This window comes from Arabidopsis thaliana (assembly GCF_000001735.4).
Source record: "Arabidopsis thaliana chromosome 1 sequence".
Lineage (NCBI taxonomy): Eukaryota > Viridiplantae > Streptophyta > Magnoliopsida > Brassicales > Brassicaceae > Arabidopsis > Arabidopsis thaliana.
The window spans coordinates 5,988,169-6,016,063 of record NC_003070.9 but is presented as its reverse complement, the minus strand read 5'-3'; the positions used below and the strand labels follow the sequence as shown (position 1 = coordinate 6,016,063).

General features: G+C 37.8%; 6 protein-coding genes and 1 pseudogene across 13 annotated transcripts; 3 read left to right on the top strand and 4 right to left on the bottom strand.

Annotated features, from left to right (window-relative positions):
• Positions 1–2,321: 2,321 nt before the first annotated feature.
• AT1G17495 lies at positions 2,322–6,494 on the top strand (annotated as a pseudogene; the record flags this gene model as incomplete). Its single annotated transcript has 1 exon — positions 2,322–6,494.
• A 149-nt stretch (positions 6,495–6,643) lies between these two features.
• On the bottom strand, positions 6,644–7,627 carry AT1G17490 (epidermal patterning factor-like protein). The gene is made up of 2 exons (NM_101611.3): positions 7,365–7,627; positions 6,644–7,101 (listed from the first exon to the last, which is right to left on the bottom strand). Exons 1-2 carry the CDS (start codon positions 7,393–7,395, stop codon positions 6,899–6,901), a joined length of 234 nt encoding a protein of 77 aa, NP_564026.1. The 5' UTR covers positions 7,396–7,627; the 3' UTR covers positions 6,644–6,898.
• IQD7 (IQ-domain 7) lies at positions 7,563–9,651 on the top strand. The gene is made up of 5 exons (NM_101610.3): positions 7,563–7,994; positions 8,069–8,329; positions 8,444–8,638; positions 8,714–8,827; positions 8,907–9,651. Exons 1-5 carry the CDS (start codon positions 7,932–7,934, stop codon positions 9,387–9,389), a joined length of 1,116 nt encoding a protein of 371 aa, NP_173191.2. The 5' UTR covers positions 7,563–7,931; the 3' UTR covers positions 9,390–9,651.
• Positions 9,652–9,653: 2 nt separating this feature from the next.
• DRG1 (developmentally regulated G-protein 1) lies at positions 9,654–13,176 on the bottom strand. 2 transcript variants are annotated; one of them, NM_101609.4, is made up of 12 exons: positions 13,056–13,176; positions 12,553–12,648; positions 12,250–12,317; positions 11,867–11,943; positions 11,555–11,735; positions 11,374–11,430; positions 11,204–11,278; positions 10,931–11,050; positions 10,632–10,802; positions 10,374–10,487; positions 10,118–10,288; positions 9,654–10,004 (listed from the first exon to the last, which is right to left on the bottom strand). In NM_101609.4, exons 2-12 carry the CDS (start codon positions 12,620–12,622, stop codon positions 9,909–9,911), a joined length of 1,200 nt encoding a protein of 399 aa, NP_173190.1. In that variant the 5' UTR covers positions 12,623–12,648; positions 13,056–13,176; the 3' UTR covers positions 9,654–9,908. The 2 variants fall into 2 exon arrangements, with proteins under 2 accessions (NP_173190.1, NP_001077555.1); NM_001084086.1 differs by having other exon boundaries at positions 9,659–10,004; positions 12,553–12,644; positions 13,056–13,105.
• Positions 13,177–13,331: 155 nt separating this feature from the next.
• On the bottom strand, positions 13,332–17,299 carry TRFL3 (TRF-like 3). Of its 3 annotated transcripts, NM_001198094.1 has the most exons (10): positions 17,092–17,250; positions 16,426–16,575; positions 16,113–16,287; positions 15,955–16,014; positions 15,719–15,777; positions 14,744–15,595; positions 14,396–14,530; positions 13,880–14,155; positions 13,754–13,798; positions 13,348–13,670 (listed from the first exon to the last, which is right to left on the bottom strand). In NM_001198094.1, the coding sequence occupies exons 2-10, from the start codon at positions 16,543–16,545 to the stop codon at positions 13,518–13,520; spliced, it is 1,875 nt and encodes a 624-aa protein (NP_001185023.1). In that variant the 5' UTR covers positions 16,546–16,575; positions 17,092–17,250; the 3' UTR covers positions 13,348–13,517. The 3 variants fall into 3 exon arrangements, with proteins under 3 accessions (NP_564025.2, NP_001321911.1, NP_001185023.1); NM_101608.5 differs by lacking the exon at positions 15,955–16,014 and having other exon boundaries at positions 13,332–13,670; positions 17,092–17,299; NM_001332306.1 differs by lacking the exon at positions 15,955–16,014 and having other exon boundaries at positions 13,332–13,670; positions 14,744–15,532; positions 17,092–17,299.
• A 165-nt stretch (positions 17,300–17,464) lies between these two features.
• ELF4-L4 (ELF4-like 4) lies at positions 17,465–19,007 on the bottom strand. 2 transcript variants are annotated; one of them, NM_101607.4, is made up of 2 exons: positions 18,665–19,007; positions 17,465–18,178 (listed from the first exon to the last, which is right to left on the bottom strand). In NM_101607.4, the coding sequence occupies exon 2, from the start codon at positions 18,130–18,132 to the stop codon at positions 17,788–17,790; it is 345 nt and encodes a 114-aa protein (NP_564024.1). In that variant the 5' UTR covers positions 18,133–18,178; positions 18,665–19,007; the 3' UTR covers positions 17,465–17,787. The 2 variants fall into 2 exon arrangements, with proteins under 2 accessions (NP_564024.1, NP_001154348.1); NM_001160876.1 differs by having other exon boundaries at positions 17,589–18,170; positions 18,665–18,884.
• A 23-nt stretch (positions 19,008–19,030) lies between these two features.
• Positions 19,031–27,784, top strand: AT1G17450 (B-block binding subunit of TFIIIC; the record flags this gene model as incomplete). Of its 3 annotated transcripts, NM_101606.5 has the most annotated exons (19): positions 19,371–19,726; positions 19,810–20,194; positions 20,274–20,348; positions 20,473–20,535; positions 20,666–20,851; positions 21,031–21,576; positions 21,676–22,098; positions 22,189–22,410; positions 22,525–22,797; positions 23,045–23,146; positions 23,308–23,340; positions 23,432–23,814; positions 24,140–24,608; positions 24,807–25,124; positions 25,495–26,245; positions 26,341–26,399; positions 26,557–27,021; positions 27,114–27,152; positions 27,308–27,421. In NM_101606.5, the coding sequence occupies 19 exons, from the start codon at positions 19,371–19,373 to the stop codon at positions 27,419–27,421; spliced, it is 5,262 nt and encodes a 1,753-aa protein (NP_173188.5). The 3 variants fall into 3 exon arrangements, with proteins under 3 accessions (NP_001185022.1, NP_001320338.1, NP_173188.5); NM_001198093.2 differs by lacking the exon at positions 23,308–23,340 and having other exon boundaries at positions 19,031–19,726; positions 20,947–21,576; positions 21,676–22,410; ... (1 more) ...; positions 22,994–23,146; positions 27,300–27,784; NM_001332305.1 differs by lacking the exon at positions 23,308–23,340 and having other exon boundaries at positions 19,031–19,726; positions 20,947–21,576; positions 21,676–22,410; ... (1 more) ...; positions 22,994–23,146; positions 27,114–27,729.
• Positions 27,785–27,895: the final 111 nt, after the last annotated feature.

Below are 27,895 nucleotides of genomic sequence, written 5' to 3'. Positions count from 1 at the left end.
TTCCACGAAATGGTGATTGTACCACCGTACGTAGTCGTATGCTATTACTGTACACTTTCCTCCCACAACGATTAAAGTATAAAACTACAATTTAAATGTTTTAACTTGTATAACAAGTCTATTTTTAACACTCCATTTGTTTGATTTTGGTCAGATGACTCAGATCATTATTTTAACTCCATATCTTTAAGAATCAAAGCATAGTGCGTACCCGTAACTAGTAGTATGAAAATTATATCAAAACGCAAATAAAAATCTATTGCTCTCGAACAAAAACATAACAGTAGTAAATTACGTACGACCACTTATACTCAAATACACCTACAAATGACTACGTGAGTGGTCATCCAAGTGATTTATATATGAAAGACAAATTATATAAACTCATATAATAATGATCACGTATATCAAAATCGAATTATAACATTATGTTGATTCTTGACACTATGAATTCCAATCTCACTAGTCATTACAACTAAAATACAATTTTATGAACTTTCAAAATGCTGCACATCCGAGATTCTAAAGTAATGTAAAATATATAGTAAACTCGAATTTCCTAATCGTTAGAAAATACTTTAAGAGCTTTTGATAGATGATCTAATTTTTGCTTGGACAGTCAAGTGGTTGGAAATAATATCATTGCACTTAATCATTAGAATTTGCAAGAAAAAAAGAGCTAATGGACCAAATTTCTCTTAAAGTAAATATGATAATGGTGACAATTGTTGACTTTGTTTGGATGTTTGTGATGGGAATGTTCAAATATCCAAAAACACATGCACAAAGCAAAAAAATACACCACATTGACGTGACAAGAGCATTAAGACAAAACTACGAGACACGAAACAAAAATGATGTGTTTGGTTTTTAGTATTTTGCCAATCTTAAAGTCCCTATATATGTCACTCTCTTCTCTTTTCCTTTCCAACACCAAAGTTTAAAACGATTGGACCATTCGTTGACTTAAAATATTAGAGGGTGTGCTTGCTTTTGTGTGTGATTTCTTCTTTCTTTCGCCGTGTCTTTTTTTCTTCCCATTTGATCGACTAAAGGAAGATAAGGAAAAATCATAAGATATTATGTCTTACCTTCAATAACGCTGAAATAATAATGTCAAGATGATGACAACATACGAAGAATTAATAAATCTAAATGGTCAAACAAACACCGATTCCGTTAGGTAAAAAAAGTAATGATGTCAAGATGATGACAACATACAAAGAATCAATAAATCTGACTTGTACAAACACCGATTCCGTTATTAAAAACTCACATTATATTTTATTTCAATTGATATATATTCTTATAAAACGAAGGAATACCAAAAATGTACTCTTTCGACAAAAAAATTGAAATTGCGCAGAATGGTCTTGTATAATAAAACAAAACGACCAAGACATTTTACATGTTCTCCGATTATAGGTGCACGATATTGACTAACTCTCTAGTTGCCTGAGTAAAACTAATTGTAGTATGTGTTATTTTTTTTGGTTTACATTGCAAGTTGTTTCTGTAAGTTGAGATCATGACTAACTTTCATTTTGGTACATATACACTGGGAATAGTCGAGTCTAAGATTCAAGAATCAGGACAACAAATGAATTAACTCTCTAGACCCCAGCAGAAACTGATCTTTCATGATTAGTATAATTAAGGATAGTCTATTGCTCACTAATAGTATCTAGATCCTTCTTCCAAATGGAGATGAACTGATTAGCTTCAAGACAAATGAAAGGACTTACCCTTCACCTAGTTATTTGGTTGAATACATACAGTTTCCATTATGAATCTCTAACCTTTTACATTGTCCTTCTTCACTTGGTTGCGCAACGGAATTCAGAATTAGCTTGAAGATGGTAAAACTCAAAATTGGTTAGATCACAAATTCCCTTACAAATATCCAAAGGAATCTATACTCTTCATTCTGGTGCTAAGTATCCATTCTCTCAAAGATGATATTGTTGGAGTAAGCTCAAAGACTTGAGGAAGAAGAAGAAAGTCTAAACCAAGACTAAACCGAGTTATGGCTAAACCGAGATATGGTTTAATGTGAAGATAAGATTAGTGAGATTTAGGAGATATCTAAATCATGTAATCCTATTAGGTTTAGGATTAGAATCTTATATAAAGGACATGTTGGTTGTAACATAGCCTTTGAGAGAGTTGTAGAATACATTGAGAGTTTAGGTTTTGAGGAATTTTCCTAGACTAATAAAAAGAGAGTCATTCTTTTGATTTTGTGTTCTTAATCTCTTCATTGAAATCTATATTTGGTATCAGAGCGGTTTCTTAAATCAAGAGAAGAAAACATTTTTGAATCAAACATGGGAGACTTGGTTACGATGAAACCAACAGAGAATGGACCCTCATCCATCACATGTCCTATGCTGAACTCGAACAACTACACGGTTTGGGCAATACGCATGCAGATCACCCTTGGAATCTATAAGGTATGGGAAACAATAGATCCTGGTTCTGATGATTTCGATAAGAATCTCATGGCTAGGGGTTTACTCTTTCAATCCATACCCGAAGCCTTAACACTTCAGATTGGGAACCTGCAAACCGCAAAAGAAGTATGGGACTCAATCAAGACTAGAAACGTAGGTGCAGAAAGGGTTAAAGAGGCTAGATTACAAACCCTAATGGCAGAATTTGAGAAAATTAAGATGAAAGAAACAGAGAAAATAGATGATTTTGCTGGAAAATTGTCTGAAATATCTACAAAATCTGCAGCCCTTGGAGTTAACATTGAAGTTCCAAAACTTGTTAAGAAGTTCCTTAATAGTCTACCAAGAAAGAAATACATCCATATTATCGCCTCTTTAGAACAAGTTCTTGATCTTAATAACACATCTTTTGAGGATATTATTGGACGTATGAAAGTATACGAGGATCGTGTCTGTGATGACGATGAACCTCAAGAAGATCAAACAAAGATGATGTATGCAAATTCAGATACAAACAATGACTATTATCAAGGAGATTCACGTGGTAGAGGACGTGGTGGCAGAGGAAATTACAGAGGAAGAGGTCGTGGACGAAACGGGGGAAGAGACACCTCTCAAATAATGTGTTTTCGATGTGACAAGCTTGGTCACTATGCCTCTCAATGCCCAGACAGACTACTTAAACTGCAAGAAGCTCAAGAGAATGCAGTGAATGATAACAAAGATACACAAAACGCAGACACACTCATGATGCACGAGGTTGTGTACTTAAATGAAAAGAACTGTGTGCCTAGCAAGTTTGAAACAAACATAGAAGGAGATGAATGTTGGTACCTTGATAATGGAGCAAGTAACCACATGACTGGTGATAAGAGATACTTTGACAATCTTAATGAGTCAATTACAGGAAAAGTAAGATTTGGAGATGATTCAAGAATTGATATAAAAGGAAAAGTACAATAGCTTTTACAGATATGGATGGGAAGTCAAGGATCATGAATGATGTTTATTACATACCTGACTTGAAGAGCAACATAATCAGTCTTGGACAAGCTACAGAATCAGGCTGTGATATAAGAATGAAAGGACAACACTTGATAATGCTTGATCAATATGGAAAACTTCTTGTGAAAGCTAAGAGATCAAAGAATCGATTGTACAAAATCAGGATGGGATTGAGAGATGAAGCCGTTTGTACTTATCTACCATAAGCGAATCAAATCTGTGGCATGCAAGAATGGGTCATACTAACTTTGCTACACTAAAATCTATGATTGACAAAGAATTAGTACAAGGAGTTCCAGATATCAAAGTTGAGAAAGAAATCTGCAGTTCATGCTTACTTGGAAAGCAGACTAGGAAAATGTTCCCATTAGAAGCTACTTTCAGAGCAAGTAAGAAACTTGAATTGATCCATGGAGACCTTTGTGTACCAATAACACCGAGTACTAAAGCTGGAAACAAGTACATCTTTGCACTTATTGATGATTTTTTTCGTTATATGTGGACAATTCTTCTCAAGGAAAAAGCAGATGCATTTCAGAAATTCTGCAATTTCAAAAGTCTGGTTGAAAAAGAATCAAGTACTAGAGTGCAAACATTCAGAACAGACAGAGGAGGAGAATTTGTGTCACATGAATTTAACTCATTCTGTGAGAAATCAGGTATTACAAGGCATCTTACAGCTCCTTATACTCCACAGCAAAATGGAGTAGTTGAAAGAAGAAATAGGACTATGATGGAAATGACTAGGAGTATCTTGAAGCATATGCATCTACCTAACTATCTATGGGGAGAAGCTATCAGACACACTACTTATCTTCTCAATAGAATCATAACAAGGTCACTCAAGGACAAGACTCCTTATGAATGCTTTCGAGATAGGAGACCAACAGTTGAACACATTAGAATCTTTGGGTGCATTGCATATGCAAAGATAGACAAACAGCAACTGAGAAAGCTAGACGACAGATCAAGGATACTTATTCACTTAGGAACAGAACCTGGATCTAAAGCATATCGACTGTTTGATCCGCAAACACAAAAGGTAGTAGTCAGTAGAGATGTGGTCTTTGATGAAGGAAAAGGTTGGGATTGGAAGTACAGTAACACAGGAAAGGATGGGGATGGAAGTTTTGATATAACATTCCATAACTTTGGAAATCATGGACTTCAAGATTATGAAGAAATCAGTCAATCAGAACATGCTAACATAGAACAGAATAAGCAGAATCATGATGAGACAGAAGAAATAGAGCATGAGGTAGAGAATGAAACAGAATATGAAGCAAAAGAAGAAGAGGAACATGAAACTGCAGAAAATACTGCAGAGAACACTAACTCTCCAAGTCCTGTGTTAAGAAGAACACAAAGACAGATCAATAAACCTAAATATCTTGAAGATTATGTTCTAATGGCTAAGAAGAAGGAGAATTCTTGTTACTAACTCTAAATGATGAACCAAGAAACTATGATGAAGCAAGGGGACATAAGAAGTGGGTGCAGGCATGTGAAGAAGAAATAAACTCCATCGAAAAGCTAAAACGTGGGAACTAGTTGAGCTACCAATTGGCGCCAAACCAATAGGCCTTAAATGGGTTTTTAAACTCAAAAGGAATTCAGATGGAAGTATTAACAAACATAAAGCTCGACTTGTTGCCAAAGGGTATGTACAACAATATGGAGTTGACTTTGAAGAAGTCTTTGCCCCAGTAGCACGAATTGAAACTATCAGACTTCTTATTGACCTTGCTGCATCACACGGATGGGAGATTCATCACTTAGATGTCAAAACAGCCTTTTTGCATGGTGAACTCAAAGAAACAGTTTATGTCTGTCAGCTAGAGGGATTCGAGAAACAGGGAAGAGAAGAGAAAGTGTATAGACTCAACAAAGCCTTGTATGGACTGAGACAAGCACCAAGGGCATGGAATAACAAACTGAATAATATTCTCATGGAACTTGGATATAACAAGTGTTCAAAGGAGCCATCTGTGTATCGAAAACAGGTTAGCAACCATGTTATGATAGTAGCTGTATACGTTGATGATTTATTCGTCACAGGAACAAGCTTGGAACTCATTCTCAAATTCAAGAAAGAAATGTCATCCAAATTTGAGATGAGTGACCTTGGTCTACTATCATACTATCTCGGTATAGAAGTGATTCAACACAGTAAGGGCATAACTTTGAATCAAAGTCGTTATGCAATCAAGATTCTGGAAGAAACTGGAATGAAAGACTGTAACTTAGTCCATACACCAATGGATCCAAGCTACAAGCCATCAAAAGTTGAAACTGAAAAGGAAGTAGATGCAACAGTTTACAGAAGGAATATAGGCTGCCTTAGATATCTGCTTCATACAAGACCAGATTTGTCATATAGTGTAGGAGTCCTGAGCAGATATATGCAGAGTCCAAGAGAATCACACGCTGCAGCAATGAAACACTGTCTCCGATATCTGAAAGGAACAATTTCACTTGGTTTACTCTACAACAGATGTGATAAAGCAAAGTTAAATGGATATAGTGACAGTAGTCATAACGTTGATCCAGATGATGGAAGAAGTACAACAGGAAATGTATTCTATCTAGGTGAGAGTCCAATATCATGGTGGTCAAAGAAACATGATACTGTGGCAATGTCATCCTGTGAAGCTGAGTTTATGGCTGGAACAGAAGCGGCAAAACAAGCCATTTGGCTTCAGGACTTGTTAAGTGAAATCACAGGAAACTCAAGTGAGAAAGTCACCATATTCATTGACAACAAATCAGCAATAGCCCTCACAAAGAATCCAGTGTTTCATGGCAGAAGTAAACATATCAATAGACGTTACCACTTTATAAGGGAATGCGTCTAGAATGATCAAATAGAGGTTACACATGTTCCCGGTGAAGAACAGAAGGCTGATATTCTAACCAAAGCTCTTGAAAGGATTAAGTTCAAAGAGATGCGAGATCTCATCGGTGTAAGAGATATGGAGAAAGAAGACTTTGAGCTTAAAGGAGAGATTGTTGGAGTAAGCTCAAAGACTTGAAGAAGAAGAAAGTCTAAACCAAGACTAAACCGAATTATGGCTAAACCGAGATATGGTTTAATGTGAAGATAAGATTAGTGAGATTTAGGAGATATCTAAATCATGTAATCCTATTAGGTTTAGGATTAGAATCTTATATAAAGGACATGTTGGTTGTAACATAGCCTTTGAGAGAGCTGTAGAATACATTGAGAGTTTAGGTTTTGAGGAATTTTCCTAGACTAATAAAAAGAGATTCATTCTTTTGATTTTGTGTTCTTAATCTCTTCATTGAAATCTATAGATATGGTGTTGTCAAGAATCTAAAAGCTCGTGTCTTTATTAAGCAAAGGGGGTGGTTACAGTTCTTACAACAGAAGTATATAGTTTGTGACCGGATCTTAGGAACTAGAAACGATACTAATCATTTTACTTGTCAGAACTTTTGTTAGGAGTAACAGCGTCAACAATGGCTTCCATTTCTTCCATCATACGCCCGAGAACACCAGGTCCTTTAACATCATCAACCCTTGTCTTCTCATCAATGTCTTCACTTCTTCCATGAGTCTCTTTCCCATGAAACATCGATTCCTTCTCTTCTTTTCTGCTTCCAATCACATTTGTCTTCACCTCTAAAAAAACAACAAAAACCAAAACCCAGAAACGATCAATGAGATTAAAACAAAAGAGTTGTCTTTTCGCCCAAATTAACCATCTCCTAGATAAACCTAAATAACCCAAAAGGTCCCTGATTCGATTACATATAGAAACCCTAAATTCGATAAATCAGGGGGAATCTCTAGGAGGAATTAGACAAATTAATAAGTGATGAAACTTTATTAAAAAAAAGGGCGCAAAATTCGTGAAATTGATCAAATCGGAGAATTTGTCTTACCAGAAAGAGAGCTTTGTTTTGGTTCCGCCATTAATGATCTTCCTTCTTTGATCTTGTTTTTGAGTTCTTCAAATGTAGACGAGTTTGTTTAGTTTGGTCTGAGCTTGAAATAGTGTGTACAAATGTGAACCATCCAATGTAATAATAACAGATTAACGAGTAGATCGAACCGACTCGGGTATTGTGCAAACCCGACACTAAAATGGATTGAGTTGCCCAGTCTAATAACTTATGGGTTAAAAATTGAGAATACAAAAGTAGAGGGGTTCTCAGGGAATTTCTGGAACAAATAATATAAAAGAGAAAACCTAAAGTTTAACCGTTATTTTAAGAAAATTGCTTTCGTACCCCAACAATTTCAAAATTCAAAAGTTCTCTCTCTGCTTCTTCTTTTTAACACTTGCGAACTTTTGTCAACATCAATCTCAATCAACACAACCAAATTCCCAGAAACAATCTTTTTGCTTTTCCCACATTTCAAGCTCCAAAGCTTCGAATTTTTGAATCAATAGCTTCCGAAGTTGTGATTTTTGTAGAATTCGAAAACCAAGGTCTCGATTTGAGAAGATGGGTGGGTCAGGAAATTGGATTAGATCACTGATATCTAACAGAAAACCCGTAAATGATCAGGTAAGCTAAAATGCCTCGATCTTTGTTGTTTCTTCCTACTTTACCAAACATTGATCTCTCTGTTAATTGTGCAGCAGGAGAAGTTAAGTGATAAGAGCAGCAAGAAGAAATGGAAGCTGTGGAGGATTTCATCGGAGAGCTTAGCATCTTCTTCTTTCAAGAGCCGAGGAAGCTATGCAGCTTCTTCGTTAGGTTCAGAGCTACCGTCTTTCTCGGCTGACGAGGCTTTTACTACGGCCATGGCAGCACTCATTCGAGCTCCTCCTAGGGATTTTTTGATGGTTAAGAGAGAATGGGCTTCAACAAGAATCCAGGCTGCTTTTCGTGCTTTCCTCGTATGTGAATCTTCACTAATCTCTAGTTACATGAGCTATTCTAGTTGTGGTTTGATCATTAGTACTCACGGGTCTTCTTGTTCATTGTGTTGTCTGCGTCTTTTCTTTTTTCAGGCAAGACAGGCGTTTAGAGCTCTGAAGGCTGTCGTGAGAATTCAGGCCATTTTTCGTGGCAGACAAGTTAGGAAACAAGCTGCCGTTACACTCAGGTGTATGCAAGCTCTTGTTCGTGTTCAGTCTCGTGTAAGAGCTCATCGTAGAGCGCCTTCTGACTCGCTTGAGCTAAAAGATCCTGTTAAGCAGACCGAGGTATATATTAATCTATTGAGTAAAGTCTATTGAACATTACTTTAAAGTATGTGAATCTGGTTGATGTTTTTACAGAAGGGTTGGTGTGGTAGCCCCAGAAGTATAAAAGAAGTGAAAACGAAGTTACAGATGAAGCAAGAAGGGGCTATTAAGAGGGAGAGAGCTATGGTTTATGCGCTCACACATCAGGTTGGTCAATGTGTTTTCAGAACAGAAATTCAGAGTGTTGTCGCTAATTGTAATAATGTCTCATGAGTTGTTTTGGCAGTCGAGGACGTGTCCAAGTCCAAGCGGAAGAGCGATTACGCATCATGGTTTGCGCAAGAGCAGTCCTGGTTGGAACTGGTATGATGATGTTGGGACATTTTCAAGGAAAAGTAGTGAGAGCAGTGTGTTATCTGAATATGAGACTGTAACAGTCAGGAAGAACAATCTTTCTTCAACTAGAGTTCTTGCCAGACCTCCTCTTCTTCTTCCTCCGGTTTCGTCTGGCATGAGTTATGATTCTTTACACGATGAAACATCAACATCATCGACATCTCAATCACCAGTTGCATTCTCCAGCAGTGTTCTTGATGGTGGTGGGTACTATCGAAAGCCGAGCTACATGAGCCTGACACAATCTACTCAAGCCAAGCAGAGACAATCAGGATTATCTTGCAACGGAGATGCAAGACGCAGTGCTGGTTCAGACCAGTGTACTGATCTATACCCTCCGGGGAATGTCTGGGCCAAGAGCCAGCGAAGCTAAAAGAGCAAGCCATGATGATTCTTGTCAAGCCATATTCAACAGCCTGTTGGTTTATCTTTTGTCTTGTTTCAGGAACGGTTCCTGTGAAACGTATACACGAACTATAGATACAGAAACAGCTTCTGTGTACCGTTTACATATATAAGAATATTGATGAGTTATTTGAGCTTGTAATTTGGCTACTTAGGCCACTTCTCAATAACTTGTAATCAGAGTCGATTTCGTTTCTCCTTGTTTGTTTAACCTTCCATATGAATGCTAGTATTGTTTATAATAAGATATCAAGAATTAAAGGCAGACTTGTAAACAAAAATCAAAAACTTAGCTTACCAAAAAGGGTAAATAGGAACTCGTACTTCCATTTGTATCTCAAAAAAGTAAAATTGTTCCAAAACTTATATTGTGAGAGAAAACAACAAAACGGATTCAGATACAACATAGTAAATCTTACTCAGGTGAAACCATCCACGACTATGATGGTGGAGATGGATGTATGGAGATGACTTATCAGCTAAAAGCTTATTGCTTAAGAGGAGCTTTTTTCTCTCTGTCTGCAATTCTAGCAGGGGCGTTTGAGTGTGACTTGAACCGGCCTCTTCCTCCTTCGTCTCTCTCCTAAAGATTCCAGAATCAGCAGTACAAAGTTAGATAGTCTCATCAAGGAACAGAGATCATAATCATAGATTTGAATGAGAGTATGTCAATGGAAAGATTTTCGTTTTATGTACCTTTTTCTTGACGATCTGAACAACATCTTCGTCTTCAAGATGTTGAGAAAGACCACAATTCTGTGGATTGTGCCTTGTGCTTGTGCCCCAAACGAGTGCATACTTCATATCCTTCACCAGAGTCCTGTGGACGTGGTTACAGAAGTCTTCCACTGTGCAGCCACCTCGATCCTGATGAATCACACGTACTCAAAGATGAATATCACAGGTATGGAAGAGTTTCAAGGGTTATCTTGCAAAGTGAAAGAATACTTACAGATGAGAGGACAAAAGGCTCATCGAAATCTGGTTGCTGGCCTTGCGGCTTCGAGTAAACTCTCACAAGGCCCATTTCGTCCCACATCCTTGCAAGTAGTCTGTCTAAGTTAAGCTGTTTCAAGCAGCAGTAAAATATCAATAAATTTGGCAAATATCAAACTCGGAATGAAAACGGAAACCTAGAACAGCAACAAATTGGTTTTTTAGCATTTTCTATCCTTGCAGGTCTAAAAAGACTACTCGTTACAAAACTTACCTTAAGATTGCAGCTAATAACAATGGAATTTGGCTGCCGGGATAGTCTATCCACATCATCAATTCCAACAACATCTATTTTGTTGTAGACATAAACACACTTAATATACTTGCGGTTGCCTTCAATGACATCAATAAAGTCATCCACTGTGGCATTCTCACGAAATAGCACCTGCAATACTCACCACCACAGTAAAAACTACCATAAGAAAGCTTTCAATATACTCACAAATGTCTGATGATTATAAAATTCTACTCATAACACTTAGACAAGACAAGAATAAAGCAGGAACCACGTACCTCAGCATTGTGAATCTTGTATTCATGCAGGATTTGATAACAGAGCTTCTCATCAATGTGAGTCAAGGGTGCTGTAGTGTTGAAAGAGATTCCACCAGTCTTTTTCTTTTTAAAGTATATCTGTTGGGCAGAACAAACCAAATATACATAAACAAATTCCACACGAACCCAAGTTTCTGAATGGAGCATAACAAGTAAACCTGAAGGAGTTTAGACTTCAGCGTATTACATGACACATCTATAATTTGATACTGCTGATAAGACAAGCTTTACCTGCGGAGGAGTTTTGTTTAGTCGCAAGCCCACTGCCTCAAGTTCCTTAGTCAATATTTGCCTGTGGCCTTCGCTCTAACAAATTTAAACAAGCAAATACAAAGCTTAATAAACAAGTAGAGCATGACAACCATATACCAATTCACGTGGACATATAAACCGTAACTCACTTTTGAGGCATCAAGAACCATCAATACAAGGTCGGAAGACTTTGCAACAGCAATAACCTGAGAAATAAGCAGTCATAACGAAAGTTCATATCCTCTTGATTATCTTTTTCTGATAGGCGAACTTGGGCATCCAAAAAGAAATCAGATAACCAACAAGAAAAGAAAGCAATTGGATTTCAACCTGCCTTCCTCGCCCCTTTCCTTCCGAAGCACCTTCAATAATCCCAGGAAGATCGAGAAGCTGAATCTTTGTGTCGTTGTAGTGAATTACACCAGGGATGCATGTAAGTGTTGTAAATTCATATGAGGCTGCTTCAGAATGTGTTCCAGTTAACATAGTCAAAAGCGTGGACTTTCCGACACTGCAAAGTACAACCATTTCCATCAGTTTCCCTAAACTTATGCCAGCAACTTCTTAAGGAGCAACATAATTTTATAAAACAGGAAATAATTTGTAATTGGATCTTGTGAGTATAAGTATCTATGCCTTTACCTAGGAAATCCTATAAGTGCAACACGTCCATGACCATACTTGGTAACTTCAAAACCTTCCCCGCCTCCACTAGCACCCTGTTAAAGGAATTCGGAAGACAATTACAAACTGAAAGCAGTAATGAAAAATGTTTGAAATTCTACTTCAGATCAAAGCAGCAGGAAAATCTTAAATAGATTATAGCCCTAAATAGATAAGCTAAGGTGACGAAAACAGTAGTTACTCATCGTCTATCTTAGTAGTAAACATACAGCAACACACCAGCAAGGAAAACTATAAACCGAGTAAGAAAGGAAACAAACAAGCTTCAAGAATCACTCAGCTATATAGAAATATAAGCGCATAGGCTAATGGTTTAGTATTTTATAAAGAGCTTGCATTACTTTTGGAGGCTCCAACAGTTGTGTCCTGAGTTTTGCAATCTTTGCCTTGAGCTGACCAAGATGATACTCTGTTCACAAACAGAACATTATCAATTAGCAAATGTAAGATCAGAAGAAGGGGACCAGAAACTTGTCATAGTGATTATTTGGAAAATTGGCTTAAGTGTCTATAATGTGTTGTAAAGGCTCGCAATCTGTTTAATTCGTAATGTTTGTTATCTAATTTCGTCTACTAAGGATGAGCAACATGAAACTGATAAGTCCCATGCCTATAACTGAATGTTCTCTATGTAAAAAGAGAACCTGTAGCTTTATTCTTCTGAGTCCGAGCCATCTCGGCCTCGATTTCTTTAATCCTTTCGATGATCCCCATTGTGCTTCACTTGTTTTTGCTACTATCTGTGGAGAGAGAGTAAAGGACAAAGATTGTTACTTATCAATAGACTCAGAATCAGAGAGTTCATAGATAATAACATAAAAATTTTATCAATAACTCAAACAAAAAACTTCAGATTGCTAATAAAAGAGCTAAAATCAAACCCGAAGAATATAAAGCTTTAAGATTCATATTTAGCTTAAATTTATCAAACCATATATATCCACTCAGTAAACAAATTTGAATGCCAAAAGGCGAAAGCTGAGCTCTTTACGTCTAATCGAACAAAAAAACGTATGTCGAGACATCGATTCCAAACATGAATTCCATTAGACGAGCTCGAAATGCAGGAATCATTTAAATATAACTGATTTAACAATAAATCAAAATCTTAGCATGAAAAAGTAGGAATATTTGATGTGCGACTCACAGTGGAATTGGTGAAGGGCGATCTCCGGCGAAGAGAGGGAGATAGATGGAGAGAGGAGAGAGAGCACGCCTGTAATAGGGCGCCCAAAAAGGATTACAGTCCCATTTACTGTATCTTAAAGCCCAAAGGCCTTTTTCCATCTCGATGCTTATTATTATCTTGTTTTCGTGAAACGCTGCGTTTAACAAAAGGGTATGAAACGCTGCGTTTCATTTATGTGAAAGTGAATTCTTAGTAGTATGTGTCTTGTTGTGCGAATTTGATAATCTGGTTTGGTTTGGTTCAGTAATATGGAGAGAAGTGTTCATATCATCTAGAAATTTCCAAACACCAGTCAGTTTACCTTTAGACTTTAGTGATTCTGTTTAAATCATGAACCTACCTTAAAACTACAAACTCGAAAAGTAAAAACAGAGAAGTTAACCTCACAGAAAACTACAAATTTATACGAGAGTAGAAACGCTACAAGAAACCGTTTCTTGATCTCGATCTCTTCACCACTCTAGCCTTGCTCACTACACGTGAAATCGGTGATTGTTTTTGAGCAAGCTCTCTTACCTGCAACATAATGTGAGTAGGAATGGCCATCGACCCGTGTTTCTTCAGACCTCCTTCCTGCAAATACACAAACCATTCACCACTTTAATCTTAAACCCAAGTTATTGGTTAATTGGTTAAAACATGTGGCAAGTGCTAACCATTCTGTTTGAAGAACTTGCTTTTTGTAGATTTCGCCATTTGTCCTATCACAAGAGACACTTGTGATTAAACAAAAGGATTAAGAATATTGAGATGAGACAGTTAATTAGTTATGTTGAACCAACCTTGAGATCCACAGTGGTACGATGCGTGTATGGTGAAAATGAAAGCTTTTTGATCTCAGTCCATTTCCCTACTCCATATTTGGACACACCTTCGACTAGTTTTTCAACTTCAGAGATAGTCCAAGCTCGATGAAGCTTCCTTCCACTTGCACTTTGCGTGATTGGTGCATCAACGAAATTATCATCTGAGCTATCTCCAGATGAGTCTAAGAGCTCTGGCTCCATCATCTCTTGATCCACATCAGTGAAAATTGGTTTTAAATGGTCTTTGTCACTCTGATAACCAAAATAGATAAAGCAATGAGCAACTGTCTCATACCAGAAATAAAAAATATACTGCTAGATGATTAGAAACAGTCTTTTTACATACCATCTCAACTAAAAACCATAAAGTTCAGAGCAATTGAGACTTCGTTGGATAGATAGAATCAAAGTAAAATGGATTTTACATTTACAAAATGCTCTCCACTATTATAGAAATGACCAAGTTATACAGAAATGCCAGAGTGATCTTACTTCTTTCTGGACACATCTAGATGCAGATTTGACACCTGGAACTCGGTTCACATCATTGCTCAACTGAGGTGGGCTTAGATTCAGGTTACCCTCCTCTGGAGCAGCTTTCACCTCCCATGACTTAGAACGAAATTCCTACAAAATGTACAGGTAAACAACATTATCCTCTATTACCTTGATTGCAGCAAACACAATTTAAAAGATGAATACTTCTATATTCCTTTTTCCAGTGTGTAACAATAGACATAAATTTAGCATGTGCCAGATAAGTAAAAATATTTTGATAGCTCATATGATAAGGAATGGGGTTAATAAAGATATTGAAGAGCATGAACAATAGAGACATACCCCAAGAGCCATTATGTTTTCTCTTGGACGACTTCTCCTTACATGAGAAACATAGGGAACCTGAATTCTGGAACCAGCAAGGGATACCATCCTGGTGACAACAACTCTCCCTTCTGAAGAAACGGCTTGAATAGAGCTTGGATCTTTTGAAGGGATCATTGACCCGTCAATTTGTTGTTTTTCATTGGTTTCTTCAATATATCTCCTTGTAGGCTTCCTCACTCTTTTTGCAGACCCATCTTCACCTTCAAAATCTTCGTTTCCAGAATAATGGTCCACAAAAGTTTCAACAGGACTATGCCCAAAATCATTTGAATGCCCCTTTATGCCGTCAGGACTAGCTGGTGTATCTATGCTTTCAGTAGCTGTTTCTTCATCTACTGTACCCTTGCTAAAAGCATCAATTGCATCTTGATCTCCACCAATCAGTTTGCTATCATTAATTGTCAGGGTAGTTGTTGGAACTACACATGAATTAATCAGTCCCATTTTGATTCTTCTTTTGAGCCATCGTTTGTCCTTAGAAGTAGTTTCACGACCAAACGTGGCTCTGAAAGTTTCTTGTAATTCTTTAATTGAAAGATTAGCCAAGCTTATCTCGCCTGGTACTCTAGAAAAATCAGGTTTTGAGGCAGCAGTTGACAATGCAGGTTCTTTAGGACTAGCTGTAGCATTTAAGACATCCGTAGATTGATTAATACTGCATCCATTTGATGAAAAAAGAATTGGTTCCTGCAGCAAAACTTTGGATGGGACTAGCTCCACATTCCCAGACAGCTCAGTAGAAATCTGAAATTTGGTATCCGGAAGAACAAAAAGCATCTGAGATCCATTCATCAATTCCTCTTTAGACTGCAAAAGTTTCAAAGGTGGAGTAAAATTGATGGCTATAACAGCCAACTGACCCATGATAGTTATACAGGAATAACAATATTAGAAAGTTCTGTTTCTAGATTTTGAAGCAAGAAAACAAACCTCATGTCGAGAGTTCAAATTTTCTGTATACGGTCCTGCAGTTTCCGACTGAAAGAAGCCTGGATTGAATAGCTGAGTTAGAATAGAAAATATATCGCTAAGATTCACAAATGATTGTATACTAAAAAATAACTGACTGTCCTAGACATCAGATAGGAAAAGCTACAGACACGAACACATATTTACACATAAAACACTGCTCAGACCTCCGACATTGCAAGTAACCCAATAAATACCCTTGTCGTGCAGTCCTAAGGAAATTCTATCCGTCTTTGCGTGTATACAATAAGTCTTTCCTCTAACAATACATGCAGATTACACAAATTAAACCGACAAAGGCTCAAACAGGAGTGATTCAACATGTATAATATGCTTAGAGTGATTAGGACCAAACCTTCAAAATTTTCTAGCTGCAGAAACTGAGAAGGTGAACCTTCATCGGGAATGTATTCCTCAGTTTGTATAGGATCTGGTAAAACAGGCATATCTTGCTCGTTTTTCTCAAGCAAATTCTTGACCTCCAACATCTCTTCATCAGTTGCAGGAACTAGACTCCCGTCGCCTGCAACCTAATACATTCACATAACCAATCTCAAATAAGATACTGAAAGGCTACAACTTGTAACCGCACTAGTCAGAATTCTTAAATCTAGGAACAGCAAAAACATTATGTTCTATAAATCAGAGATACACATTTATGAACATACCCGCACAAGCTTGTACGTAACAGGGTTTCCAATTTGATTTGTTGAGGAAAGTGATCCGTTTCTTGTCTGAAAAATACTGTCTTGAAACGTCTCTCCATAGTCTTTCACATTTCCAAACATTGTTACCCTATTTTAACCTACCAAATGCAACTTCAAGCATACAAAAAGGCATAAGCAAATATACCTATATGCTTAATAAATTTTTCAGTCATGCAAAAAACTCTTACACAATACAATCACTGATACTCAAAAATCCTAGCTTTACCCTTTCATAGAGAGAAAAATATTGGGGATAGAGTATAATCTTATTAGGATTATTACTATATATCTTGTGATAGAGTTTAGGTCCTATATATCTCTAATCCCTCAAATATAGGACCTAAACTCTATCACAAGATATATAGTAATAATCCTAATAAGATTATACTCTATCCCCAATAAAAAACACCACTGCATCTTCAGAATAATAAAAAAGCTTTCAACTTTAAGCTACCATTTATCAAATTTCAATGGAATTTGCGTGTTGCAGTTCTCACATCAAGTTTTTGGTAGATTCCACTCAGTTTAACTCGCATCAAACAAACCCACTACTTAATTTTCAGGATAGAAATATGAAAAGTCACGAGGAAAGCAGTTAACCGAGCAACAAGTACACAAGAGAGTTACCAGAGAAAGTAGAACGGGAACGGAGAAGAAAAAAATCAGACTTTCCAGTGAGCTCGTAGTTTCATCGGCGAGAAATCTCGGAGGAGAGGCTTCTTGACTAAGCTAAAAACCTTGGATATTTGCAAACTTTTTTGTTCTGCTTTATTTTTTTTTGTTTTGGCTCGCTTTCGGCTTTTTTTTTCCCTAATACAGTGCCATACAGGTCCGGATTCCAAAGCTTTTTATTCACTCGATTTCAGAATGCCAATTGGGATCCGTATAGTTATGCGGGAAGCTCCTAGAGGTTGCCACGTCAGCGAATAGCGAAATATCTGCCGAAAAAGAGCCAACTACGTTCCGTCCCGACTCTCGTGCACCACAACTGCGTGCCGTCTTACACTTCAGGATTCGAATACGTGTCGTCTTAGTCTAGAGTTCAAAATACTGCACTCATGTAAAACTCGCACAGGCTATACAACAACAAACAAACATGCAATGATAACACTGGAGACCAAAGGTAAGAAAAACAGAAGAATCCTTAAACCGAAATGTGTAAACTTTACAACAAGTTTCTTGTAAAGACTCTTAATCATTTCAATAGAGATATTACATTTGTAAAACTCTCCTTTCTCCTTTCTCCTCAATCAATTAGCTCTGAATCTGAATATGAATCTATGATAATCAACTTTGATGGTCTTGGACCTCTTGGTTACAATACTAACCGGATCTAAATCTCTTCTGGTTAGCTTTCCCATCAGATTTCAAAGTTCCACTAGATTCACCTTCTGATGAAGCATCCACTGATCTTGCAAAAGAATGAGAGAGATCACCATAAAGGCTAGCTACTCTTCTGATATTGTTGTTGAGCTCTTTGATCAACCCCACGTTTCGACCCAAGTTATCTGGTTGTTTCGATTCATGGTTCTGATTGATCTCGTTGATCAATAATCGGTTTTGGTCCAAAATGTCTTGAACATCCACAAAGCTCTTCTGGAAACTCTGCAACAATTTCCCATCCATATTGTGTCTGTCTCCAAATCCTGACAACACATCTCCTTCCATTATCGGCTATTCTAACAAGATCAAACTCTTGATTGATCCTTTACTCCTGTTTCAATACAATCATGTCAAAAACATGGAAACAAAGCCAAGAAAGGGATTCAATTTAACAGAAAACGTTGACTAGAAAAGTAGTTACAATAACACAATTTATTCTCTATGCGTTGACCTGACCCTATCTTGATTTTAGAGCTCTAATCCTTAAAGCTCACATAAGATTCCATTAGTACAGACATTTCCAGTAATAATCCAATCTTAAAACACTCAAATTCAGACAAGAACCCAACACGATTCAGCTGAATAGTCATGAATCGTACAAAGTAGGGAAGAGGATTTTGTTCTTATGAACCCAAGAGGGAAAGAGATCTATAAAGGGACAAGTAAAAGCTGTTCCACAAATAGCTTTAAAACATCACAATAGTAGTAGACACAGATTCAGATAAGATTCGCAATCCTTAACAATGCAATAAGACCCAGAAACCCTAAGCAAATACACAGTACAGAATTCAAAAGAGTTCCGATCCAGTTTCCTTACCTTCGGAAGTAGAAAGCTCCGATGACAGATAGGAGATGGAAATCGAGGATATTTTCTCGGGAAACAAACAAAGAATCCTTCTTTTTCACCGATTATTTATATGATTACAAATTATTGGATACTGTAAAAAAAAGGAATCTACTTGTCTTTTGAGACAGAGATATTTGAGCGAAGCTAATATGTTCTAAAAAATGCCATTTATAAAAACGATATATTTTTCTGTATTTACTCTGAATCACGCTTTTTGCAGAGAGAGATACGGAGGTTAGAGAAGCCAGACATCTGGATCGAACAAACCCGACCCGCAAAAGATTCGTGTTGTTTGTGCCTAATTCGCATAAACAGCATGTCGTTTCGATTGGAAGTAAAAACGGCCCGTAGTTTAGAAGCGTGAGGAATCAATGTTTTAACTTGCTGACGTATGGCCATTCTCGTCACTTACTTTGTCTCACCCCCTAATTAAATTACCTCGTAATTATTTCGCAGTTCCTTGAGATCGATCCCGTCACCAAGAACTCGAATATCTCTTTCTCTTCGATCGTTTCCTCTTCTGATCCCGCCATCTTCGCCTAACTCCCAAATCTATATAAATTATTCCGACACCTCTCCGGCGAGAATTTCCGGTTAATCGGCTGACTAACTAATTTATCGGCGGAAGATTTTCCGTTGACCTAAACCTAACCGAGTACCTTTTGGATGATGAGAAATGGATTCGATTGTATGCACAGCACTGGAGGAAATCTGTTGTCAAGGAAATACAGGGATCCCACTCGTTTCTCTCTGGTCAAGGCTCTCTCCTCCTCCTCTTTCTCCTTCCGTCAAGGCTCATGTCTGGAGAAATCTTCTCGCCGTCCCTCAGCTCCAGTTCAAGGCGAAAAACACTGTGTACGAACCATCTGATGCTTCGATTCAACAGCTGGAAGAGGCACTAAGACTCGATTTGAGGATCTTCGCGAATGAGAAGCTCCGAGGTAACTTCGTTGGCTTGTACGATGCTCAGTCCAATAACACGACTATTTCCGCTATTCAGCGTCGCGTTCTCGAGCGGCTTGCTGTTGCTCGGTAAGTGCAAATTCTGTATTCTCTTCTAGCTACTCTTAAGAGTTCGAGCTCGTATAATATTATGTTGTATGTGTTTGATGCAGAGCCAATGGAGTTGCACAAAATCTGCTTGCTAAAGAGTTTGGTATCGAAGGTAGAAACTTCTTCTATATTGTGAAGCACCTTGAGTCTCGAGGTTTAGTTGTTAAACAACCAGCGATAGTGAGAACAAAGGAAGTTGATGGTGAAGGGGATTCCAAAACCACCTCATGCATTAGCACCAATATGATATATTTAAGTCGTTACGCCAAGCCTTTGGGTTCCCAGCAGAGATTTGAGATTTGCAAAGAGGACTCTTTATTGGAGCAAGAGGCTACTCCCGCCGGAGATAGTTTACAATCAGAAAGTACAAAAGAGGATACGCTCATTAAAGATTTTCTACCAGCAATGCAGGCAATTTGTGATAAGCTTGAAGAAACTAATGAGAAGGTTAGTAAGTGCAAATCATTTCTTTCTTTTTTTATCAAGCTGGAGCATTCTTTCTCTATACTCATTTGTTGTAGTGCAGGTTCTAGTCGTCTCGGACATTAAGCAAGACCTCGGTTATCTGGGATCACATTCAAGGCATAGAGCTTGGAGAAGTGTAAGTATATATTTCTTTTTTCTCTTATAGAGCAAGAGGAAAGAGACTTTCAACACTTTGCCAATTTCTTTTTGGTAGATATATCTTTGAAAAATTAATACGTGTGCATTTTGGATTACATCAGGTTTGTCGCCGGTTGACAGATTCTCATGTAGTAGAGGAGTTTGATGCTGTGGTGAACAATAAGGTGAACTATAATCTGCATCACATTCCATCATGCGAATACATTTCACCACATATGGTGGCCAATTGCCTTTATTTAGCATTTCTGATCTGTTTTATTTGGCTATAAAATATTTGGATTGTCTTTTCTGCAGGTTGAACGATGCCTCCGTTTGTTAAAAAGATTTTCAGCAAAAGATTTTAACTACTCTGGGAAAAAGCAACTCCTAAAATTCGGAAGGAGTATTCAAAAAACAGAACAAACTTTGGAGCTTCCAATAGATAATCAAATTTATGATATGGTTGATGCTGAAGGATCTAAAGGCTTGGCTGTGATGGAGGTATTCATTTGATGGGTTTGCCTTACAGTTTTTGGTATTACCTTATGTATTTGGCTGAATTTTTTTGAAAAGGCATTAAATATTATTTCCACCAGGTATGTGAAAGACTTGGAATTGACAAGAAGAAGAGCTACTCTCGGCTTTATAGTATTTGTTTAAAAGTCGGGATGCATTTACAGGCAGAAAGTCACAAGAAGACTAGAGTATTTCGAGTTTGGACTTCTGGTAATGCTGGGTCCGAATGTTCTGATCGGTTTCCTGAGAAAGCTGAAAATCGTAGCTGGGAAAACAATGTACCGATTAATGATTTTGGCACACCTCATGATACTGGTGGATTGACTCAGACCTCCATCGAACACAGTATTGCAATTTCTGATGCTGACTTTGCTACACCTGCAAGGTTAACTGATTCTGAAAACAATTCAGGAGTTCTCCACTTTGCTACACCTGGAAGGCTAACTGATTCTGAAAGCAATTCAGGAGTTCCGGATTGTTCCCCATCTGATGCCAAAAGAAGACATGTCCTTACACGCCGTAACTTACAAGAATCATTCCATGAGATCTGTGATAAGGTTGTTGATACTGCAATGGGGTCCCCTGATTTGGCTTTGTCAGAAATGAACCATCTCGCTCCACCGAAGCCAGCTAAACCAAAGGTGCACCAACCTCAGCCGATTACTGTTGAAAACTCTCGAAGAGAGCGGAGAATACTTGAGCGCTTAAATGTACTTACTGTTCTCTTTTCTCGACATTGAATGCCATAATTTATTTCTCCTTTTCCCTTCCAACTGAATAATTGTTTCTTCTTTCTGGGCTGGCCATAGGAGGAGAAGTTTGTTGTAAGAGCCGAGCTACATAAATGGCTTCTCAGTCTTGAGAAGGACAGGAGCTCCAAAGTGGATAGGAAAACCATTGACAGAATTCTAAATAGGCTTCAAGAAGAAGGACTCTGCAATTGCATGAACATTAGTGTCCCAAATGTTACTAATTGTGGTCGCAATCGTAGCTCTGTGGTAGTTTTTCATCCATCTGTTCAAAGTTTGACTCGAGACATAGTTGGTGAAATTCATGATAGGATTAGGTCTTTTGAACTGGGACTCCGTGGCCAGAACTTATCAAAGAGGAAAAGCAACGAGCTAATTCCAATATTGAATGACATTCAGAGAGGTCAAACGAATGTGGATTTGGATGCGCGTGCTAGCAAATCAGGAGCCATGCGAGCCAATGGGTTTGTGCTTGCAAAGATGGTTCGTGTGAAGCTCTTACATTGTTTCCTTTGGGACTATTTTAGTTCTTTGTCTAGCTGGGACAATGCCTTTTCGTCTATACATGATCAGAAATCTGACAATTTGTTTGCACTTGAAGATGCTTTTAAAGCCATGCCACTCGAACTGTTTTTACAAGTTGTTGGATCTACTCAGAAAGCTGATGATATGATGAAGAAATGTAAACAGGTTATGCGTCTTTCTGAGCTTCCTGGTGAAGAGTATAAGCTTCTAATGGACACTCTTGCAACTGGGAGATTATCGATGCTTATTGATATTTTACGTCGCTTGAAGGTATTATCATCCATATAATTAAAGATCACCTCACGTACCTTATTTCGATACATATTACAGAGAAGTGTGTGCAGTTCAAAAAATGAAATGTGCCTATTTTTGTAGTTAATTCAGATGGTAAGTAGTAGACTCAGACGCGATGAAATTGAGGAGAAGTATGCTAATCTAACACATGCAATGGAGCTTAAGCCTTATATAGAGGAACCTGTGTTTGTTGCTGCTACATCCAATGTTATGTCTCTTGATTTTCGTCCACGTATTCGGCATGACTTTATTCTATCAAATAGAGATGCTGTTGATGAATATTGGCTAACTTTAGAATATTGCTATGCTGCTGCCGATCACAGAGCTGCTAAGCTAGCATTTCCGGGATCTGTTGTTCAAGAGGTATAAGCTTGATCCTTTTGTTTTATGGCTTATTATAAAGATAACAGTTGAACTAAAATATTATAACCTAGTCAAACTATTTATATGTGTTACGCTTATATCTCTGTCAAAAACTGTTTTGTCCCTGTGACAATAATTTCATCTGCCTATTATGTTAGGTATTCAGAAAACTGTTTCTAACAGTCAGTTCTTCTAGGTTTTTCGTTTCCGCTCTTGGGCCTCAGATCGTGTCATGACAACGGAACAGCGTGCTAAGCTCTTAAAGCGCATTGCAATCGATGAGAAGGAAAAGCTCTCATTCAAAGAGTGTGAGAAGATTGCTAAGGATCTGAACCTGACCTTAGAGCAGGTAAAGATATGTTTTTTATGTGCTGTATATATTGTCTAAGTCACCTGCCTAATTAATTAGGGGAAAAAATATTTGAGACCAGGTGTTACTTTGCCAAATAATTTTCTTTTTGTCCTTGATCTTAGAGATAATGCCAACTCTTTATTTCTTTGATGTTTCAGCTTGATTTCGGTTTTAAAGCTTTCTCATATCTGGTCCACAAACAGAGACTGACCTGAATGTTCTCTTTTTTCCTCTTGTTTTACTGGGGTGACGTAGCTAATAGTTTTTGGTTGCGTACTCCAGGTTATGCATGTCTATCATGCGAAGCATGGAAGACGCGTGAAATCCAAATCAAAAGATAAACATTTAGCTATAGATAATAGCTCTTCTTCATCTTCTGGGAAAAGAAAAAGAGGAACTCTCGTAAAGACTACAGGAGAAGGTGTCAGATCCATAATAGTAGACGGAGAAAAGGTTCTGAATTCCGATGCCATTGATGCCTCAAATAGTGAGAAGTTTCTAAATTCATTAGAAGAGCATCAGGAGCATAATCTACAAGAAAATTCAGAGATAAGGGATCTTACTGAAGATGAAGGCCAGTGCTCTTCTATTATCAACCAGTACGCAAGTTCAAAGACCACATCAACTCCTTCACAAAGATTTTCGTGGACAGATGAGGCAGACAGGTACTTGACACATCCAATGAAAGTTCAGTTGTATATCTATATGTTTATATGAATGCTTTTCATATATCAAATAGGTTCTCGCTGTAAACGTCCAATATAATGTTGGTTTTAGGAGTCTTTCTTCAGGGGATTCATTCCTCAGAGGAGGCCAATACCTCGGGAGTTCCTTTACTGAGTCAATTTCAATGAATTCATGCTTTTTTACTGTCAACTAATTTCCATATGATTGAGTGTTCAGTCGTTCATTCTTTAAACTTTCTCCTGTCTTAAATAATTTATGACATCTGATTAATTTGCACCACTGACACAAGTATTTTCTGGTCAGGAAACTGTTGAGTCAATATGTTAGACATCGTGCAGCTCTTGGGGCGAAATTTCATGGAGTGATGTGGGCTTCAGTTCCAGAACTGCCTGCCCCTCCTTTGGCTTGCAAGCGACGGGTTCAAATATTGATGAAGAATGATAAATTTCGGAAGGCGATCATGAGTCTTTGCAATCTGCTCAGTGAGCGTTATGCAAGACATCTGGAGACGAAACAGAAGTGTTTACCCGAGAGCAACAAGTCACATGTTCTTGTTAGATATTTATCCCCGGCAATTGGCGGAACGGATTCTGGTTCTGTTGAGCAAGGTAAAGATATATGTTTTGATGAAGAAAAATGGGATGACTTCAATGAAAAGAGTATAAGTCAAGCCTTTAATGATGTTCTTGAGCTCAAGAAGATGGCTAAACTGGTGGCCCCTAAACGGACAAAAAGTTCTCGGGAATGGTCAAACAGAGATATAATTGATGAGGTGCTCCTTATTGCTTACTTTTCTTTCGTTTGACATCATTCCCACAATTTCTTCACTTCTCTGTGATGTTTCACTTTTATTGCTACAACCATTCATACATAATTTTACTGGAAACATTCACCCTGATCTGGAAGATCTTAATTTCAGTGGTTCTTTTGCTTTTGGCAATTTATGATAAACTAAAAAATGAACTCGCAGGGGAGTGAAATGGTTCCACCTGCGATCCACTCAGAGGACATTCAAAATGTGTCTGTGGATCAAGTTAAAGATACATCTCGACGATCTGGTCATTATCGTCTTCATCAAACTGTCAGGCCTTTAGATGAAAAGGACAACGATAGTATACAAGTACGGAAATCTCTGGCAGTTTCTACTGCTGCAGAACTGTTAAAGCTTGTCTTTCTGAGCATGCCTACTGCACCTGGTATGCCAAATTTGCTGGAAGATACCTTACGACGTTATTCAGAGCGAGACCTCTTCACAGCCTATAGCTACCTCCGAGACAAAAAATTCCTGGTAAAGTTTCTTATTACTTTCCTGTTACTGGGTTAAAACTTCTGGCTACTTCCTTTTGTTATATGCTTATTTGCTTATCAGTTGTATGAAGAGGCATAAGAGTGTCCATGTGAAAATAGCATAGCATAGCATGTTTAACTTTAAAGGATCATCTTTTCTTCCTTTTTTTGGTTCGATGTTGCTGTCAAAACCACATAATGTGCAGGCTTGATGTTTGGATGAGATGGTGAATAAGAAACAGTTTTCTACATTTCTTCACGTCACTTTATTATTTTATTTTCAATCAAGTTTATTTGCTTGTATAGATAAACTTAATGATTGTATTTGTCAAAGAAAACTGAAAAGTCATTGAATTATGGGAACGTTCCAGGTTGGTGGAAGTGGTGGACAGCCATTTGTGCTTTCTCAAAACTTCTTGCACAGTATTTCAAAGTCTCCATTCCCAGTTAATACTGGGACAAGAGCAGCCAAGTTCTCCAGTTGGCTTTTCGAACATGAAAGAGACCTTATGGCTGGGGGTGTCACTCTTACTTCGGATTTGCAATGTGGTGATATTTTAAATTTCTTTTCATTGGTTTCTTCTGGTGAACTCTCTATATCTGTATCCTTGCCTGAAGAAGGTGTTGGAGAGCCTGGAGATCGAAGAGGTTTGAAACGTAGAGCTGATGACATAGAAGAATCTGAAGCTGAGAGTTCTAAGAAATTGAAGCTACTAGGCGAAGGTGAAATCAACTTCCGAAAGGAAAAGGGTTTCCCTGGTATAGCAGTATCTGTTCGTCGTGCAACTATACCAACAGCTAATGCAATAGAGTTGTTTAAGGATGATGACTCTCGCACTGGTGAATTTCATTTGAAGTGGGGAGAAGCGAATAGTGGCTGTGATTCTGATGACATGAAAGAACTTTTCAACTCTACAGATTCTACTGTCATACCAAGCAGTCTAGGTGATTCTCCCTGGCAAGCGATGGCCAGTTTTACTAGTAGCATTATGTCCGAATCAACAGATGAGGAAGTTAGTTTATTCAGTCCCAGGGTTTTTGAAACCGTTTCCAATGCCCTTCAGAAGGCTGGTGACCAAGGTCTGAGCATTGAAGAAGTCCACAGTCTTATTGATATCCCAAGTAAGCATCAGGCAAACCTTTTTAACAGGCTTTTATTTTTGCATGTGCTGGCGACTTCCTTCAGTGTTTTTATTTAACCTTTGTGTATTCATCAGGCCAAGAAACTTGTGACTGCATTGTAGATGTACTTCAAACATTTGGGGTAGCTTTGAAGGTTTGTCTGATTATCTCTTATTTTACAAACCCTGTTGCCTTTATTAAGATGAAAGTTGCAGTGCTTGGTTTACTAGTTTTACTTACCTGGATTGTGAACTCAGTTCATGTTACATCGTTTTACAAGCAACTTGTTAACCATACAATATCTTATTCAGGTAAATGGCTATAATAATTTCCGTGTTGTCCATTCCTTCTACCGATCAAAGTACTTCTTGACATTGGAGGAAGATGGAACTTCCCAAAAAAGTCAACAGTCTCTACCAGTGAACTACCTAGAGAGAGCTGTTGGGGAACATAGGTCCAAAGATATCATTGCTAGCAGCTACAGTACTTCACAGGACATGCGAGAGCATGTCGCTGGGAATAGCGTTCACAAGGTTACAATTCTTAACCTTCCTGAAACGGCTCAAACGAGCGGTTTGCATGAAGCATCTATCAAAGCTCCATCTGTTACTTTTGGAACGGGTATTGAAGGTGAAACAAAGGAATCAACTTCTGAAAAGTCACCTGTGCCTATATATCCATGGGTAAACGCAGATGGGTCAATAAATAAAATTGTCTTTGATGGACTAGTTCGCCGTGTTCTTGGTACCGTGATGCAAAATCCCGGTATACCAGAGGTAAATACTTCTCCATTTTCCACCCAATAAGTTTTTGCCATCATGGTTTCGAACTCTATGAAAATACTAATCGAAACATTCATTTGTGGCAGGACGAGATAATAAACCTAATGGACATACTAAATCCTCAGGTAATAACAATCATAAACCCTAAAAACCTCTTCTCCTATGGTTTCATTTACTGAAACTGATCAAAACTTCTTAAAGCTCTTTGTCTGTTGTCTCTATATACGGTGGTTGCTCTCTGATAACATTCTGTAAAAAAATTTCAATATCAGAGCTGTAGAAAGCTTCTGGAGTTGATGACACTCGACGGCTATATGAAAGTGAGGGAAATGGTGCAAACCAAATTCACCGGTCCTCCGTCTCTGTTAGCCGGTCTCGTCTCAACAGGTCCTAGAAAACCGGAACTTATTCGCCGCAAACACTTGTTTGCAAACTCCAAGGGACTCTTTGCCTTGTAATGTCTGTAAAATCTCTCTCAGTCTCTCTAGTTCAGTCCAAAACTCGATGCAATAAATTATTAATGTTTATGTGGGAAATTATTATAGTTTTGTGATTTAAAGTCCACAAGATCTTGTATTTGTATAGCTGTAGGTGTGATGATTAATTCTCTTTATAGATTCATAGTGTTGGATTCATATCCCTATTATAGGTGAGTTTTGGAAGGTTTTATTCAGTTAAAAAGAGAGCTTATTTTTTATTCAACTAAAAGGTCTCCTACAAGTTACAAGTTATAACTAAATAAAGATTTCTATTTAATTTGTAGACGGAAAAATCTCCAAATAAGAATGAATTAAATGATCAACAGGATGTTGTTTCCATCTAGTTAGTGTAGTTTACTTAGTTAATCAATAAAGGTTTGAATCATACA

Bases quoted from the DNA above. Each gene is read 5' to 3' on its own strand.
- AT1G17490 (NM_101611.3), bottom strand. From the start codon at position 7,395: ATGGCGGAACCAAAACAAAGCTCTCTTTCTG. The intron at 7,102-7,364 runs GTAAGACAAATT...TTGTTTTTTTAG, and splicing joins AAAACAAAGCTCTCTTTCTG to AGGTGAAGACAAATGTGATT.
- IQD7 (NM_101610.3), top strand. From the start codon at position 7,932: ATGGGTGGGTCAGGAAATTGGATTAGATCACTGATATCTAACAGAAAA. The intron at 8,330-8,443 runs GTATGTGAATCT...TTCTTTTTTCAG, and splicing joins CTGCTTTTCGTGCTTTCCTC to GCAAGACAGGCGTTTAGAGC. The intron at 8,639-8,713 runs GTATATATTAAT...ATGTTTTTACAG, and splicing joins ATCCTGTTAAGCAGACCGAG to AAGGGTTGGTGTGGTAGCCC.
- DRG1 (NM_101609.4), bottom strand. From the start codon at position 12,622: ATGGGGATCATCGAAAGGATTAAAGAAATCGAGGCCGAGATGGCTCGG. The intron at 12,318-12,552 runs GTTCTCTTTTTA...GTTTGTGAACAG, and splicing joins TCAGAAGAATAAAGCTACAG to AGTATCATCTTGGTCAGCTC. The intron at 11,944-12,249 runs GTAATGCAAGCT...TTCCTTTAACAG, and splicing joins AACTGTTGGAGCCTCCAAAA to GGTGCTAGTGGAGGCGGGGA.
- TRFL3 (NM_001198094.1), bottom strand. From the start codon at position 16,545: ATGTTTGGAAATGTGAAAGACTATGGAGAGACGTTTCAAGACAGTATT. The intron at 16,015-16,112 runs GTTTGGTCCTAA...GTATTGTTAGAG, and splicing joins GCAGCTAGAAAATTTTGAAG to GAAAGACTTATTGTATACAC. The intron at 14,531-14,743 runs GTATGTCTCTAT...TACATTTTGTAG, and splicing joins AAAACATAATGGCTCTTGGG to GAATTTCGTTCTAAGTCATG.
- ELF4-L4 (NM_101607.4), bottom strand. From the start codon at position 18,132: ATGGAAGGAGATGTGTTGTCAGGATTTGGAGACAGACACAATATGGAT.